The 14,374-nt window shown below is 42.2% G+C and overlaps 1 protein-coding gene across 2 annotated transcripts in view; it reads right to left on the bottom strand.

Moving 5' to 3' along the window:
• Napb (NSF attachment protein beta) overlaps positions 1 to 14,374 on the bottom strand; it is a 50,069-nt gene that overhangs the window by 21,378 nt on the left and 14,317 nt on the right. Inside the window, exons 2-5 of one of the 2 annotated variants that reach the window (XM_021656593.2) lie at positions 5,955 to 6,034; positions 3,102 to 3,218; positions 1,177 to 1,223; positions 964 to 1,041 (exon numbers count right to left, since the gene is read on the bottom strand). In XM_021656593.2, coding sequence (XP_021512268.1) covers positions 964 to 1,041; positions 1,177 to 1,223; positions 3,102 to 3,218; positions 5,955 to 6,034 — 322 coding nt within the window. Of the gene's footprint in view, positions 1 to 963; positions 1,042 to 1,176; positions 1,224 to 3,101; positions 3,219 to 5,954; positions 6,035 to 14,374 lie in introns of those variants that run through there. The other variant, XM_021656594.2, reaches the window with a different exon arrangement.

The following is a 14,374-nucleotide window of genomic DNA, read 5'->3' as shown; positions in this document are numbered from 1 at the left end:
GGAGCAACTCAGTGGGGCCAAGAAGACCCAGTGCAGGGCTCCAGCTGTTCCTGAAGGGTGTGCCAACAAAAGGCTATACACAGCATTGGGAAAAATGGCTCAGTGGTCAAGAGCACTGACTGTTCTTCCAAGGATCATGGAATGATTCCCAGCACTCACACACACCCAATCCAACTATAACTCCAGTTCCAGGGGATCTAATACCCTCTTCTGGCCTACAAGGGTACATACATGTAGACAAAACACTCATACATAGAAAAACAAGTGTCAAAAGAAGAAGACTCAAAGCAATGGAGACTGACACACCAGTGTCAAGGCTCACAGCGCTGCCCTGCTGCTTCAGGGTCTGGGATGAGGGTACTAGGAAGCAGTTGTGAGCGGCCTGCTGGGGGCTCAGGCACTAATCATCTGAAACTGGGGAAAAGGCAATGAGAAGGGCTGAGACATAGGAGTAGTGAGAACAGTACCCAAAGTACTCTTCACAAGCTAGAAGGGACTAGAGATAGGGCAAGGAAGCCTGCTGACTAGAGGGGATAGGAGTGGCGCTTGAGAATCCGGGCTAAGACCCGCTGGCTCTCAGATGACTGTGACGCCCAAGAAGAAAAGATAGCAAGCAGGACACCGGTGAGAGCAGGGATGCTGAGAGAGCGATGCTGACTGAGGTACAGAGTCTGCCTTCAGCTCCTCCAGAGCCTCAGAGAACTTCACTTGACAGGTGGAAAGGCTTTTGACCATTCTGACATAAATCAAAGCACAAACTACATATAAGCTAAGTCAGTCTCAAGCACTGCAGGTAAAAATAACCACGTCACTCAGATAGCCACGCCTACCTAGGCAGTCTCCTCCAGGACACCTGGAATGATTCTGGACCACTCAAGTCAGCTGTGAAAGGAGAGGAGAGGACTCCTAGGAGGCCAAGTGTCCACCTTCTGCACCAAGCTCAAGGGCACGGGCAGTGCTCACCTTCTCGATGTCCACCAGCTCAGTCTCATAGATCTCAGCAATGGTGATGTGGTGCTTGGCTGCGATTGTAAACCTTCCCTAGGGGAGAAAACAGAGTTAGACACCTGCTTTACCCGCTTGGACACCAATTGGTTTGGGAGAAGGAAAGAAATATAACTCTAAAGCAGCTCAAGGACTCCACCCCACAGCCATTTAAGCAATGCAATGTCTTACCATGTCTGTGTAAATGTCGATGGCTGCATTTAAGCAGTTGATAGCCTCTGAAGCGTGGGCATTTAAAAAAACAATGAAAAATTCATTCAGTCAAAGAGGGTTCAGCTGAGCCTGATTCCTGGCTGCTATTGATGGTAAGGGAGTACAATTTGGGATGAAGGGTGGGCAGGCTGGTTAGTAGGAGCAAACACAATCATGCACAGTCCAGATTCATTAGTGTGGAGTTGTTCCTAGCAGCTGCGCTGGTATTTAAAGCAGTGGGGCTGCAGTAATCCTGGCTCCGTGACAGTTAGGGGGTCCATCCAGGTGGCAGACTGTGCCACAAGTGAAACAGGACCACAGGGACTGCCACCAACATTGATAAATCACACCTGCTAGTACCAGGTAAATGCAGTCTTCATTAATATCACGTGTGTCTATACTTTGCAAACTATCACTTCTTCACAAGAAAAAAACCATTTCAACAGTCTCTACTCTTTAGGCAGTCAACACCTAAAGTACTTTAAAATGCTTAGTCAACTCTTAAATGTATAAATGTGTATATAGCTCAAAGTATGACTTTTGGCATAATAGCATAACAAAATGGTATTGGTGTTCCATGTAACGAAGGGAAAACTTTACAATGCCAATAAATTATATCCGTTTCCTAAAACAGTGAGGCAGAAAGTTTCCTATCACAGAACAGTGTGACTGAGAGCACCAAGTTTGCTTTCAGTTTAAAGGAGGTAACAAGGAGGCAAAGCTTAACTGGAGAAATAGACAGGTGACTGGAACAACAACAATGAAAAGTGAGTCCTCCCTACAGAGAACTTTAAAAGGGATGTTCACTGTTACAGCTTACAGATTATAGGAAATCAGACAGCGCTTATCTATTACACTACTCAGGCCCAGCGTTCCCACTAATTTCCAGTGTTCTGGATGAGTTTCCACAGTCACAGACGTTTTTATCAGAAACCACACCACTAAGCTCCTTAATTTAATTAGCACATGAGCATTTACCAGGTCAACGAACATTCTATGAAATCCAGCACTTTGGTTTCTGAGGTAGGGTCTCATTACATAAAACCCAGGCTTGTCTGCAACTCCCAAGCCTCAAGGCTCAGTCTCCCAAGTGCTGCAATCACAGCTGTTTGTCACCACAACCAGCCCCAAATCAGGGACTTGGATGCCCATGAGACCGTTTATATTATGAAGGCATCGTCAATCTACTGTGCTACCCATTTTGCTCATACCTGATGTGCTCAGTTTCTCACTTTGGAAATAAAAATATGATTCATCTTTATATAAAATAGCTTGATGACATTTTTCCTTGGGATAAATTCCTAGAAGTTTAGATTTGTGTGTTAAACAAAATAGACTATAAAAGAAATGAAGACTCAAAGACAAGCACATATGTGTATGGAATTTTAATACTTTAATACTTCTCAGAAAAGACATAACATTTGCAAAGTTTAACTAATTTAATGTCAGATAGTCTCGCCTCAAAAACAAAATGCTTTGAAAAGCACTTAGAAAAACAATGAAAAACGTGCTGTGTTAGACACCTTTTAGACACTGGATGCTCCACTCTCTCACTAAGGGAAACACATCCTCAGGGGGAAGAACATATTTCATGAACTTGAGATAAGGTGCCTGTAATCTCAGTCCATGGGAAGTAGCGGAAGGAGAGCACAGAGCTGTGAGTTTGAGGCCTGCTTTAGCTATAGGATAAATACTGTCTCAATTGTCCCTCAACGCCTCCAAACTGATGTCTTTATGATTAAGACCATTTTCTTAACCAAATTTTCATTTTTTTAACTAAAATTTCTTTAAAAAAAAAAATCTCATAATGCAAGAATTCTTACTACCAGGCCTCAGCATGGCACACCAACCTCAACACCACAGGAATGCTGCTGGCCAGTCACATAAGTCACCAGTGGCCTTACCTTGAGGATCTGCCTTCTTGTAAGCATTTCCAGCATCCACAAAGCTGGTAGCAGAGTCATGTTTGCTCTGAAGCTGCATGTGGAGCTTGGCGGCTTGACAAAATGCATTTCCTGCAGCTGAAGAAGATGCAACAGTTAAAATAGTGAAAAAACAGCCTTCTCAAAGAAAAGTCCAGGCCCCACCTGGAAAAGGTACAGGTCTCTAAAAGGAAGCCCTCCAGCCAGGGACGGCATGCACAGAGACAAGTGCTCTGGGTGTTGTTCACTTTTTCTGGTCAGTTCCAGAATGCCTGTCAAGCATCCTGGACACTGAGCCTCCCTTCTCTGGCCCAGCACTCAGTCTCCTGAGCTCTGTCCCATATCATAAGATCAACCCAACAAGGGGTACCTGGCCTCATACAGTTAAAGAAAGGCAAAGTACTATATCCAAGGGTATTCAGCTACTTATTTCTCAATCCCGGTATTCATGGCATTCAAGTGTCATTGAATCTGTTCCTCTAAGAAAAACATGACTTAGAATAGCACAGAACCTTCGGGTTTAAAATACTTGGGGGATCAGACCTCTACTCTTGCCTGATGCGTCTAAAACAAAAAGGGGGAACTGTAGAGAGCTGCGGAATGCTGTGCCTTAAAGATGGAGCTGGTTTCCGCCTTCCACCTTCCCGATGGTGAGTGCTCTCTGTCACAAACAATTCCACATTTGGCTAAGGCTGAGGATCTGGCTTGCTTCCATGTATGTGGACCTATCTGCATTGCCCCCGTGGCACGCCTGGGTTGGCTACCCAGAGGCTATTTAAGCTGTGGGCTGGCTTTCCCCAGGGTCAGATGATTGTTCAAGGTTCCTGAATAAACTGCATTGAAAAAAAAAAAATACTTGGGGGAAAGATGTGGTTCGCTAAGATAAGATCTTGTGCTCCCTGAAGCTGGACCCACAATCCTCTCATGCCTCAGCCTCCACGTGTCAGGACTACTGGCATGTGCTACCACACCAGCTCCTTTGGGCTACCTCCATCGCCAAGGTAACAGTTGGTGCTGGTTTTACATTTTCATGCCACCACTTTATCACTTGAAGCAGACATTCTGGTCACTGCTAACAGGGGCACCCTGGTCTCTTTCCACCTGGAAGTGTCTTTAAAGGAGAATGGCCTTTGCAAAGTTACCCAACTTGTCATTCTTAATCTAATGGTGGCTGAAAGCATTAGCTTAATCGTTATAAAAGAACTTTTAAAATTATAAAGTGACAAAATGATGTCACAATCACCACCAGCGCACTGCTGCTTTAACTTTAGAGCCTTGTATTTACTCAACTAACAAATAATAGACTAAATACTACCACATCAGAGACACGATGTAGACCCTGGAAATGTACGTCAGAATGCAAACACATAAACACTCTGACCTTCCAAGGTACGTGCTAGTGAGGGCCACCATGTGATGAAACCTATAAATTGGATATAAATACCTAAAACACCATGTAACTTACATGTTGTTGCTAGGTGGAAATGTGGGCAGTGGGGAAGAGTAGAGTTTCCAGAAAGGAAATTATTGTTTATAATCGGTAGTCAAAAGAGAGCTGGCTGAAAAGATAACATTGAAGATGGACCAGAATAAAGCAGCAAACAAGGGCAACCGTATGCAGACAGGAATAACAGCACATGCCAAGGCTTGGGGGTGGGAGCCAGGAGCACAAGCATGAGCAGATGAGGTCAGGGAATGGAAGAAGACAGTCCTGAGAGGTCAGTGTACAGATCCAATGTATGACCTGACTTATTCAGCCTAGGTAAGACTGACTGGGAGCTAAGCATGGTGACACATGCCTACTGTCCTATCACCTGAGGGACTGAAGCAGGAAGATGAGCTTATGAATTCCAGAACAGCCTGGGCAACACAGTCTTTGAGACTTTGTCTCAAGACAAAACTGAGAAAGGGCAGAAGATGGGGAAGCTGGGGGGACTGGCCGGAGACCCCCATCCTGGCAACAGATAGAGGCAGGGTACATAGAAGGCATCCACAGGTAGACATAGGAGAAGGGTTTCCAAGTGAATTTCCCAGGATCTGACCTTCAGAAAAAAACAGGTAAGCACTCCTCAGTAAGATCACTTTTCACCTGTGATTACAGGACTTGAATAGAAAAGATGGGCTGCTGGGACGAATTTTGTTTATCTTCCATTTGTACTCCAGTAGAATACAAGGTGGGCATAAGAGCTTTCGAAGCCCTTCCATCTCCCTTTTAACTAAAGCTCTACTGCAAACTAAGCTGATGAAGGACCCTGTCACTATCTGAGCGACAGAATTCCCTTTGTCCAAGAGAAGAAGATGTATTTCTCTCTTCAATTAGTGTAAGCAAAAGCAATCCCCTCAGATAGGGAGAAGAAAAATCCTACTGACCTGCTCCCTGTGGGGGCTTACATTAAAGAATGTGCTCGCTAATGGAGCGAAGATCTCCTACTGTCACTCAGTTCTCAGTGGATTCAGAACAGAGAATGCTTTGAAATTCTCAACTTACACTAAGGCATTTCTATCTATCTTGTTAGCTCTCAATGACTTTTCCTATATTTCTGGCATTGTATTTACTGGAAGGTTTTACTAAGAAGCAAAACCTTACTACTTACCCTCCTACTTCATGAAATTCTTGCTTTCAGATACCATTAGCCTACTACGCTGGGTGGCTTCAGAAACCGAGGCAGACATTGTCCCAGTGCTCAACCTTGAAACCATGTTGGTTACCTGAGATGAGGATCTTTTCAGCACCAATGCCTGTCTCACTCTTTAAAGGGAATACATAGTCCTGTCTTCCTACAAAACTGTTTTTAAAAGTATTTGGCTGGTAAATAAACACAATGTTGTACGTACCACTCCAGTTCTTGGCCATCTTGAACATATTTGCGGCTCTGGTATACATTTCACATGCCTCTTCTATTCTTGTGTTTCCACTAAGAGAAATTTAAACACAAGGTCATGCTAAAATTATTTTTATAAAACTGTGTTTATTTCTCAGTTTGTCTCTTAACCCAGCTATCATAAAACAATTGAGACTCTTTCATATTTGTTTAATAATAAGCTTTACAGCACAATAATTGAGCAGTTATTACTCTATTCTTAACCCTCTGAGCTAATTTAGCTTTCTCCCAGCTTACATCCCAAAGATATTTGCATTTTGTAGCTTTACCCATTCAAGCTCCTTCTCCTGATCTCTCTTGGACCTGTCCCATGGCTGAATCCCCTACTGCTAACTCCCTCCACCCTTGCCCCCCCAGCTGACAGGAACTTCAGCCCTATTCTCTCCCCTGTTCAGTGACTGGCTCTAAGCTGCTTTACTGGCATATCAGGGGATAACTGGAGCAATGTTTATATAACACTGAAATAGGAGATTCTCAGAACAAGGCTTATACCCAGATATGGGGGGGGGGGGGTGTTAAGAGAAATCAGCATTTGAATTACACAATAACCTTATTCCTACAACGTTACACTTCTGTTCTTATTAATAAACATCCACATCTCTCCTCCTTCACTGAATCAATAACAAGATTATTTTATTATGTATTATATAATTGTTATTATATTTTAACCCTGAAATACTCAATGATCTCTTCTGTGCATGAGATAAACTACAGAATCTTAACAGCTGTTCAAAAAGACAGATATGTTTTGTGGTGGTTTGAATAGATATGGCCCCCACAGACTCATGTGTTTGCATGACTGGCCCAAGGGGAGTGGCACTAGTAGGAGAGGTGGCCTTGCTAGAGGAAGTGTGTCACTGTGAAAGCAAGTATTCAGACCTCTGCTCAAGCTCCATCTACCATAGAACACAGAACCCTTCGGCTGCCTTTGGATCAAGATGTAGATTTCTTGGCTCCTCCAGCACCATGTCTGCCTGCATGCTGCCACGCTTCCCTCCATGATAATAATGGACTAAGGCACTGAAACTGTAAGCCAGCCCCAATGAAATGTTTTCTTTTCATTTCCAGGTCATGGTGTCTATTCACAGCAATGGAAACCCAAAGTAAGATACTCTTCCTGATTCCAAATTCTAGATGAGGAGGCTGGGGAATGCAGTGCTAAAGTTACTGCCATGGGCCATACAACAGATACCATAAAAATGACACTCAGTCAAAGATCTGAAGAATCCAAGTCTGCCACTGTAACTACAGAGTTCTAGTTAGAACTATTTTAACAAATACAAGTTTTTGGGCTCAATGGTTAAGAACACCTGTTCTTGCAGAAGACGTGGGTTCAATTCCTATCACTTATATGGAGGTCCACAACCATTTGTAACAAGTTCCAGGAGGATCTGATACCCTCTTCTAACCTCCATGAGTAGCAGGCATGCATTTGGTACCCATACATACAAGTAGGCAAAACACTCACACAAATAAAATTAAACATATCTGAAAAAAAAAATTTAAATGCCAGTTTTGTATCAGGCAGAGTAAAGTGTACTTCTCAAAGAAGATTACAGTTTGAAGGGTGAAGATACTTTACCTTGCCATTCATTAACAGTTTAGCACAACACCTAAAACCTAGCTGTCGTGGCTCAGGCTGATAACCCCTACATTGGAGTGACAAAGCTAAGAGGATGGTGAGTTCCAGGGAAGCCTGAGATCAATGGTGAGACTTCCTCTCAAAAGCAACCTTAAAGTCACCCCAGCCAAAACAAACAAACAAACAAACAAAACCAAAACAACAAAATCCAGAAACCACAGCACTGAGCAAGTGCCACATTATTTGCTGCTCTTCCATTGTGTGGTTTGTCAGCTCTGGCATGGGCCAGCCTGTCTAAAACATGGAAGAACCTTAGAGCCCCATCTTCACCGGGTATAGAAAAGCATCGTGTAACATCTTGAGAAGAGGATACTCCACAGTACCTAGAATACATGTTCTCCACTAGGTACCTAATTCTACTGGTGGACAGCTTAAATTTTATTTATTTTTAATTATAAAAATTATTCTACATGTGTGTATATTGTTTGCATGTGTGTTTGTACACCTATGTATGTACAAGAGTACACAAAGCACAGAAGGGGCATCAGAACTCCTAGAGCTGCAGTTACAGATGGTTCTGAGCCACCATGTGAATGCTAGACTAGAACCAGGTCCTTTGAAAGAGTTAACACTCGTAAGCACTGAGCTATCTCTCCAGCCTCTAAAAGACAGCTTTATACAATCAGCAATTTCTTCACACATAAAGCCAAATCTTTGGTGTTCATGTTTTAGAGTTTGTAAACTCAACTCTGCTTCTAATTGACACAGGCCCTTGCACACAAGACATTTGTCTATCCTGTCTGTCTACACTGTAAATATAAAACCAAGGCCCAAGTGACTCTGACTGTGCCACACATACAATGAGAACCCTCAGAATGGAGTGTAGAAACAGACTTGTCAACAAGAGAACATGAAGGAAGACAAGCATGTGTCCAGTGAGCTTGGGTAGGTCATGATCAGTGACTTGCACAGCTAAAGCAAGCCTTTGAGGGGTAGCATCATTCACCTTTGCTCTTCTACCAAGCAAGTATGCAGCATTTGTCCTCCCTACAGGCTTCTACCATGTGAGGATAGTAAAGGCTCACAGCAGATGCCAGTATCTTGACTTTGACTCTCCAGAACTGAGAAATATACTCTTGTACTTTCTCCAAACTACTCAGTGTCAGGTGTTCTGTTGTGATATCACAAACTAGACTTAAGACATCTAGATCCCTGATCTCAAACTGTACTACAGAGCAATAGTAATAAAAACTGCATGGTATTGGCATAGAAATAGAATGGTGGATCAATGGAACCGAATAGAAGACCCGTAAATGAGCCCACACACCTACGGATACTTGAATTTTGACAAAGAAGCCAAAACCATACCATACAATGGAAAAAGAAAAAAGACAGCATCTTCAACAAATGGTGCTGGTCTAACTGGATGTCTACATGTAGAAAAAGGCAAATAGATCCATACTTATCTCCCTGTACAAAACTGAGGTCTAAGTGGATCAAAGACCTCAATATAAAACCACACACACTAAACCTGTCAGAAGAAAAAGTGGGGAAGAGCCTAGAGCTCATTGGCATAGGAGAGAACTTCCTGAACAGAACACCAACAGCACAGGCTCTAAGAGCAACAATCAATATGGGACCTCATGAAACTGAAAAGCTTCTGTAAAGCAAAGGACACCATTATTAAAACAAAATGACTGCATACAGATTGGGAAATAATCTTCACCAACCCTTTATCTGACAGAGGGCTAAGATCCAGTATATATAAAGGACTAAAGAAGCTGAAAAGCACAAGTAATCCAATTAAAAAATGGGGAACAGAGCTAAACAGAGAACTCTCTGTAGAGGAATACTGAATGGCAGAGAAACACTTAAGGAAATACTCAAACGTCATTAGCTGTTAGGGAAATGCAAATCAAAACGACCCTGATATTTCACCTTACACCCATCAGAATGGCCAAGATGAAAAACTCAAGTGACAACACATGCTGGAGAGGTTGTGGAGAAAGGGGAACCCTTCTCCACTGCTGGTGGGAATGTAAACTTGTACAACCACTCTGTAAATCAATCTGACGCTGCCTCAAGATCCAGCCATACCACTCCTAGGCATATATCCAAAAGAGGCTCAAGTACACAATAAGGACATTTGCTCACACAATAAGGACATTTGTTCAACCATGTTTGTAGCAGTTTTATTTGTAATAGCCAGAAGCTGGAAACAGCCCAGATGCCCCTCAACTGAAGAACGGATGCAGAAATTATGGTACAGCTACACAATAGAATACTACTCAGCAATTAAAAACAAGGAAATTGTGAAATTTGCAGACAAATGGTGAGAAATAGAAAAGATCATCACGAATGAGGCATACCAGAAGCAGAAAGACACACAGGATATATACTCACTTATAAGTAGATATTAGACATATAATATAGGATAATCATACTAAAATCTGAACACCTAAAGAAGCTAAGCAAGAAGGAGGACCCTGAGTAAGATGATCAATCCGCACTCAGAAAGGCAAACAGGATGGACATCGGAAGAGGGAGAAAATAGGAAACAGTACAGGAACCTACCACAGAGGGCCTCTGAAAGACTCTACCCAGCAGGGTATCAAAGTAGATGCTGAGCTTCATAGTAACTTTGGACAGAGTGCAAGGAATATTATGAAAGAAGAGAAAGACAGAAAGATGTGGGGAGACAGGAGCTCCACAAGAAAAACAACAGAACCAAGAAATCTGGGCACAGGGGTCTTTTCTGAGACTGATACTCCAACCAAGGACCATGCATGGAGATAACCTAAGACCCCTCCACAGATGTAGCCCATGGCAGCTCAGTGTCCAAATGGGTTCCCTAATAAGGGGAACAGGGGCTATCTCTGACATGAACTCAGTGGCTGGCTCTTTGATCACCTCACCCTGAGGGGGAAGCAGCCTTACCAGGCTACAGAGGAAGACGATGCAGCCAGTCCTGATAAGACCTGATAGGCTAGGGTCAGATGGAAGGGGAGGAAGACTTCCCCTATTAGTGGACTTGGAGAGGGGCATGGGAGGAGATGAGGGAGAGAAGGTGGGAATGGGAGGGAATGAAGGAGGGGGCTACCACTGGTATACAAAGTGAATAAATATAAAAAATTAATTGATATTCAAAAATTAAAATTATAATTATAAAAAGGAAAAAAGAAAAGAAAACTCATAACATGTTACTTCCTAATTTAGGAAAAAGAAAAAAGACATTTAGAGCCAAGAGTGTTGGGGAAAGCAGGAAGGGGTGTCACAGGCAGAGGGTGTGTTGTTTCATTGGGGGTGGTTATTGTCATGGTTACACAGCTCTAATATGAAAACAGTTTTAGAAATCAGTGAATATACAGGTAAATTATTTGGTAGGTGAACTACATCTCAATAAAATTACTACTGCTGGCTGCCAAATAAAATGATCTGGGGCCATGTCACACAAGAAATGACAGGATATAATCAAGCTCTTCCAAAAAGAAAGAGCCAAAACAAGCAAAACTTTCAACCTCAGCCTCAGGTCCCTACACTAATTTTTTAAAAGGATTTGTTTTCTTTATGTGTATGAGTACTTTGCCTCCATTTATGAGTGTGCACTACTTCTGTGTCTGCTGCCTGCAGAAGTTAGAAGAAGGTGTCAGATCCCCTGAAACTGGAATTACACAGGGTTGTCAGCTGCCATGTAAGTACTGGGAACTGAACCCAGGTCCTCTGAAAAAAAAGCCAGCACTCTTAACCTCTGAGCCATCTCTCCAACCCATCTAAAATTCGTTTTTTAAAAAAAGCAATGAATAGGCTTCCTTGGTAGAAAATTCCTCATGAGAAGTTGCTCACTTTTAGTCACAATTCCACAGAGTTAATGTGAGCTAGCCTTTTCCTATGTCTTGTTTTTCTGTCAAGTACAGGAATCTTGAACTGTAATTATAGTGCAGAGCAGTCATTCTTACAAAGCTTCTAAATAAAACTAGCTTAATTAAAATGTACCCTCTCCTACTTTCAAGGAGAGATGCGAGCAACAAAACTCTTATGTGGTGCTAAGTTTACACCAGATACTGCCGCATCCTGTTTTTTAAATCATAAGTGAGGGCTTAGTGGTTAAGAACACTGTTCCCGCAGAGGGCCTGAGTTTGATTCCTAGAACCCACAGTGGGTGGCTCATAACAGCCTGTAACTCTGAATCCAGATCCCACAGCCTCTGCCATCAAAAGTGCCTGCACTCCTATGTGCAAACCCTCACACAGACACACAGAGGCACACATAAAATCAGTCTGAAGAAGAACAACAACTACAAAGGCAGGCACGGTAGCAAACGCCTGTAACCCCAAAACTAGGTTATCCTCAGTGTGTCTGAGATCAGTTTGTGCTACAGAAGAACTTGTCTCAAAACAAACAAGCAAACAGACAACAACAAACCAAAGAAACAAAACAACAAACAAAACAAAACAAAACAAAAACCTATCCAAGGAAGACTTCATCATCAAAAAACAAACCAAACCAAAACAACAACAACAAAAAAACAATATAGTCTGGGGATATGGCTAAGCTGTCAATAGTGCTTGCGTAGCATGCACAAAGCCCCTGGGCATGGTCCTCACCAAATCCACATAAACTGTACGTGAAAGCCTGTGCGTGTAATATCTGGTAAAGGCAAGAGAATCAGAAGTTTAAGATTATCATCCATAATACAGTGAGTCTGAGGCCAGCCTAGTGTAAATGAGCCTTAGTCCCCAAGTGACAGGTTCTTCACAAGCCACATAAAAAACAAAAGGTAGGCTGCTGACAGGGTAAAGATTCTTGTCTGGTGACCTAAATTCAATTTCCAAACCCATGCAGAGACAGAAGGAAAGGGCAAACTCCACAAACATATATAACTGTATAGCTGTTGGAAAGTGTATTTAAAAGTACCCCAGTTACTTTTTTATGTATATGAACATTAAATATTACAAGTTTCCTGCTCCATAGGGAGCAGAATATTCTTGGAAGTGTTTGAAAAGAATCTCTGCTATGAATTAACAGAATGTCAGCACACAGCACTAAAGTGGCAGGAAGAAAGCTAAACTGAGCTAAAGTAACCATCCTTTGGTATCAGGGGTTTCTGACTTTGCACAAGGAAATACCTTCTCCACTAAGAAAGGAAACTCCATCAGGCATAAGATCTGTCTCCACCTGGAGGCCCTGGCCTGATGCCCCTTCATTTTGAAGGCAGGAGCTTCTTGGCCACTTACTAAGTAAACAGCTGCTAAGGTCAATCAGTATGTGCCAGACAACACTAAGGAGGGAGGACAGAGTGCTCACAAAACCTCACACTTTAGGGATGATGATGCCTGAGATACTCTACCCTATTTCACTGTGGTCAAAGCCCCAAGGCATCCAAAGAGGGCCAGTGAATAGCAAAGCTGTCTGTCAAAAGCCAGTTAATCCCCAAATCCTCTGGAGTCCTAGTCTTTCCTCACCGGAACCATCACTGTCTGGAGCACATTGGCAAGTATAATGCACACTATTTTAAAACTGTGGGTGGGAGGAGGGAGCTATCAGACTTGTGGGATCTAATGGCACATACATCATGAGATGTACCCGAAAGGAAAAGGTGACAACTCAGAGGCAGAAATAAAGCTGCCTCTAAAAATCACAAGATATTAGAGTAGAAATATCGCAAATACTTACAGTTACAGCACTGTATCAGTGTACAGGCACAACCAGAGAGAATTTAGGTCTATAATTTGGATAACCCGAGGGCTAATCAGTCATAGCAAACTATAGACCACTGTGTTCACTACTGGGACCACGGTGAGGTGTGTGTGGGAGGCTGTCACCCAGGCCAATGCTTCTGTTTTAAGAGCAGTCCTAACCTGCAGCGACTGACTGGCACTGGGCCTGGTACACAGGTTACAAGGACACCACTGCCAAATGTGTGAATGGAAGAATCTGTCTACATCAGATTTTTGTTTTGTTTTTTTCTTGCTGTTGCTGGTGGTCTCAGTGTTGTCGGATTTGCTTACTTTTGTTTTGTTTGCGGGGGGGGGGGGGGTGCTACCAATGTTTGTTTTGACACAAGGGCTTGCTGTAGATAATGCAGACAAGCCACAAACTCAAGATCCCTCTAGGACTCCAGACATACAGCAGTGAGCCCAGCTCCACATTGCAATTTTTAATGCGTTTGCTTTTGTCCCTCAAGGTAGTAAACAAAAATAGAAAATATCAAGAAAGGAGAGACAAATCTACTCTCTGCTTAAAAGTAACTCTGCCATAAATACGGAAAAAAAAGAGAAGGATACAATAACAGAAGTCTGAAAAAGTCATAAGGAATAATACTATTAACTATCTACCTTAAAAAACTATAATGCATGTAAGTATATATTTATATAAATATAAAATCACATATGAAGTATATATAAATATAAATAAGATATATAAATAAGATATATAAATATATATAAATATAAGATAAACATATACTTACATATTTATGTATTTATCTTATTTATATAATAGGTACTTATATATTTAAAATATATTTATATATTTTTTACATAAAAATTTCTCATCTGGGTTAAAACTGCTCCAAGAACCAAACACCATCTGACAAAAACCCTAACACCAGGCATGAAAAGCTCTCTTTTGGGCTATTGGTTTGTCAGGGTCTCAGATATTACATACTACTGCTATTACCACTGATTGCCCTAAGGAGCAAAAGGAAATTCTCTATTGCTGAAGCCACCACACACTTCAAGCTCAGGGCCCAAACACACCAGAGCTGGAACTGCCCTGAATGCCTCCTCCCT

The sequence above is a fragment of the Meriones unguiculatus genome, chromosome 4 (assembly GCF_030254825.1).
Source record: "Meriones unguiculatus strain TT.TT164.6M chromosome 4, Bangor_MerUng_6.1, whole genome shotgun sequence".
Classification (NCBI taxonomy): Eukaryota; Metazoa; Chordata; class Mammalia; order Rodentia; family Muridae; genus Meriones; species Meriones unguiculatus.
Note: the sequence above shows the minus strand (reverse complement) of the source record. Positions and strands in the feature narration are given on the sequence as shown.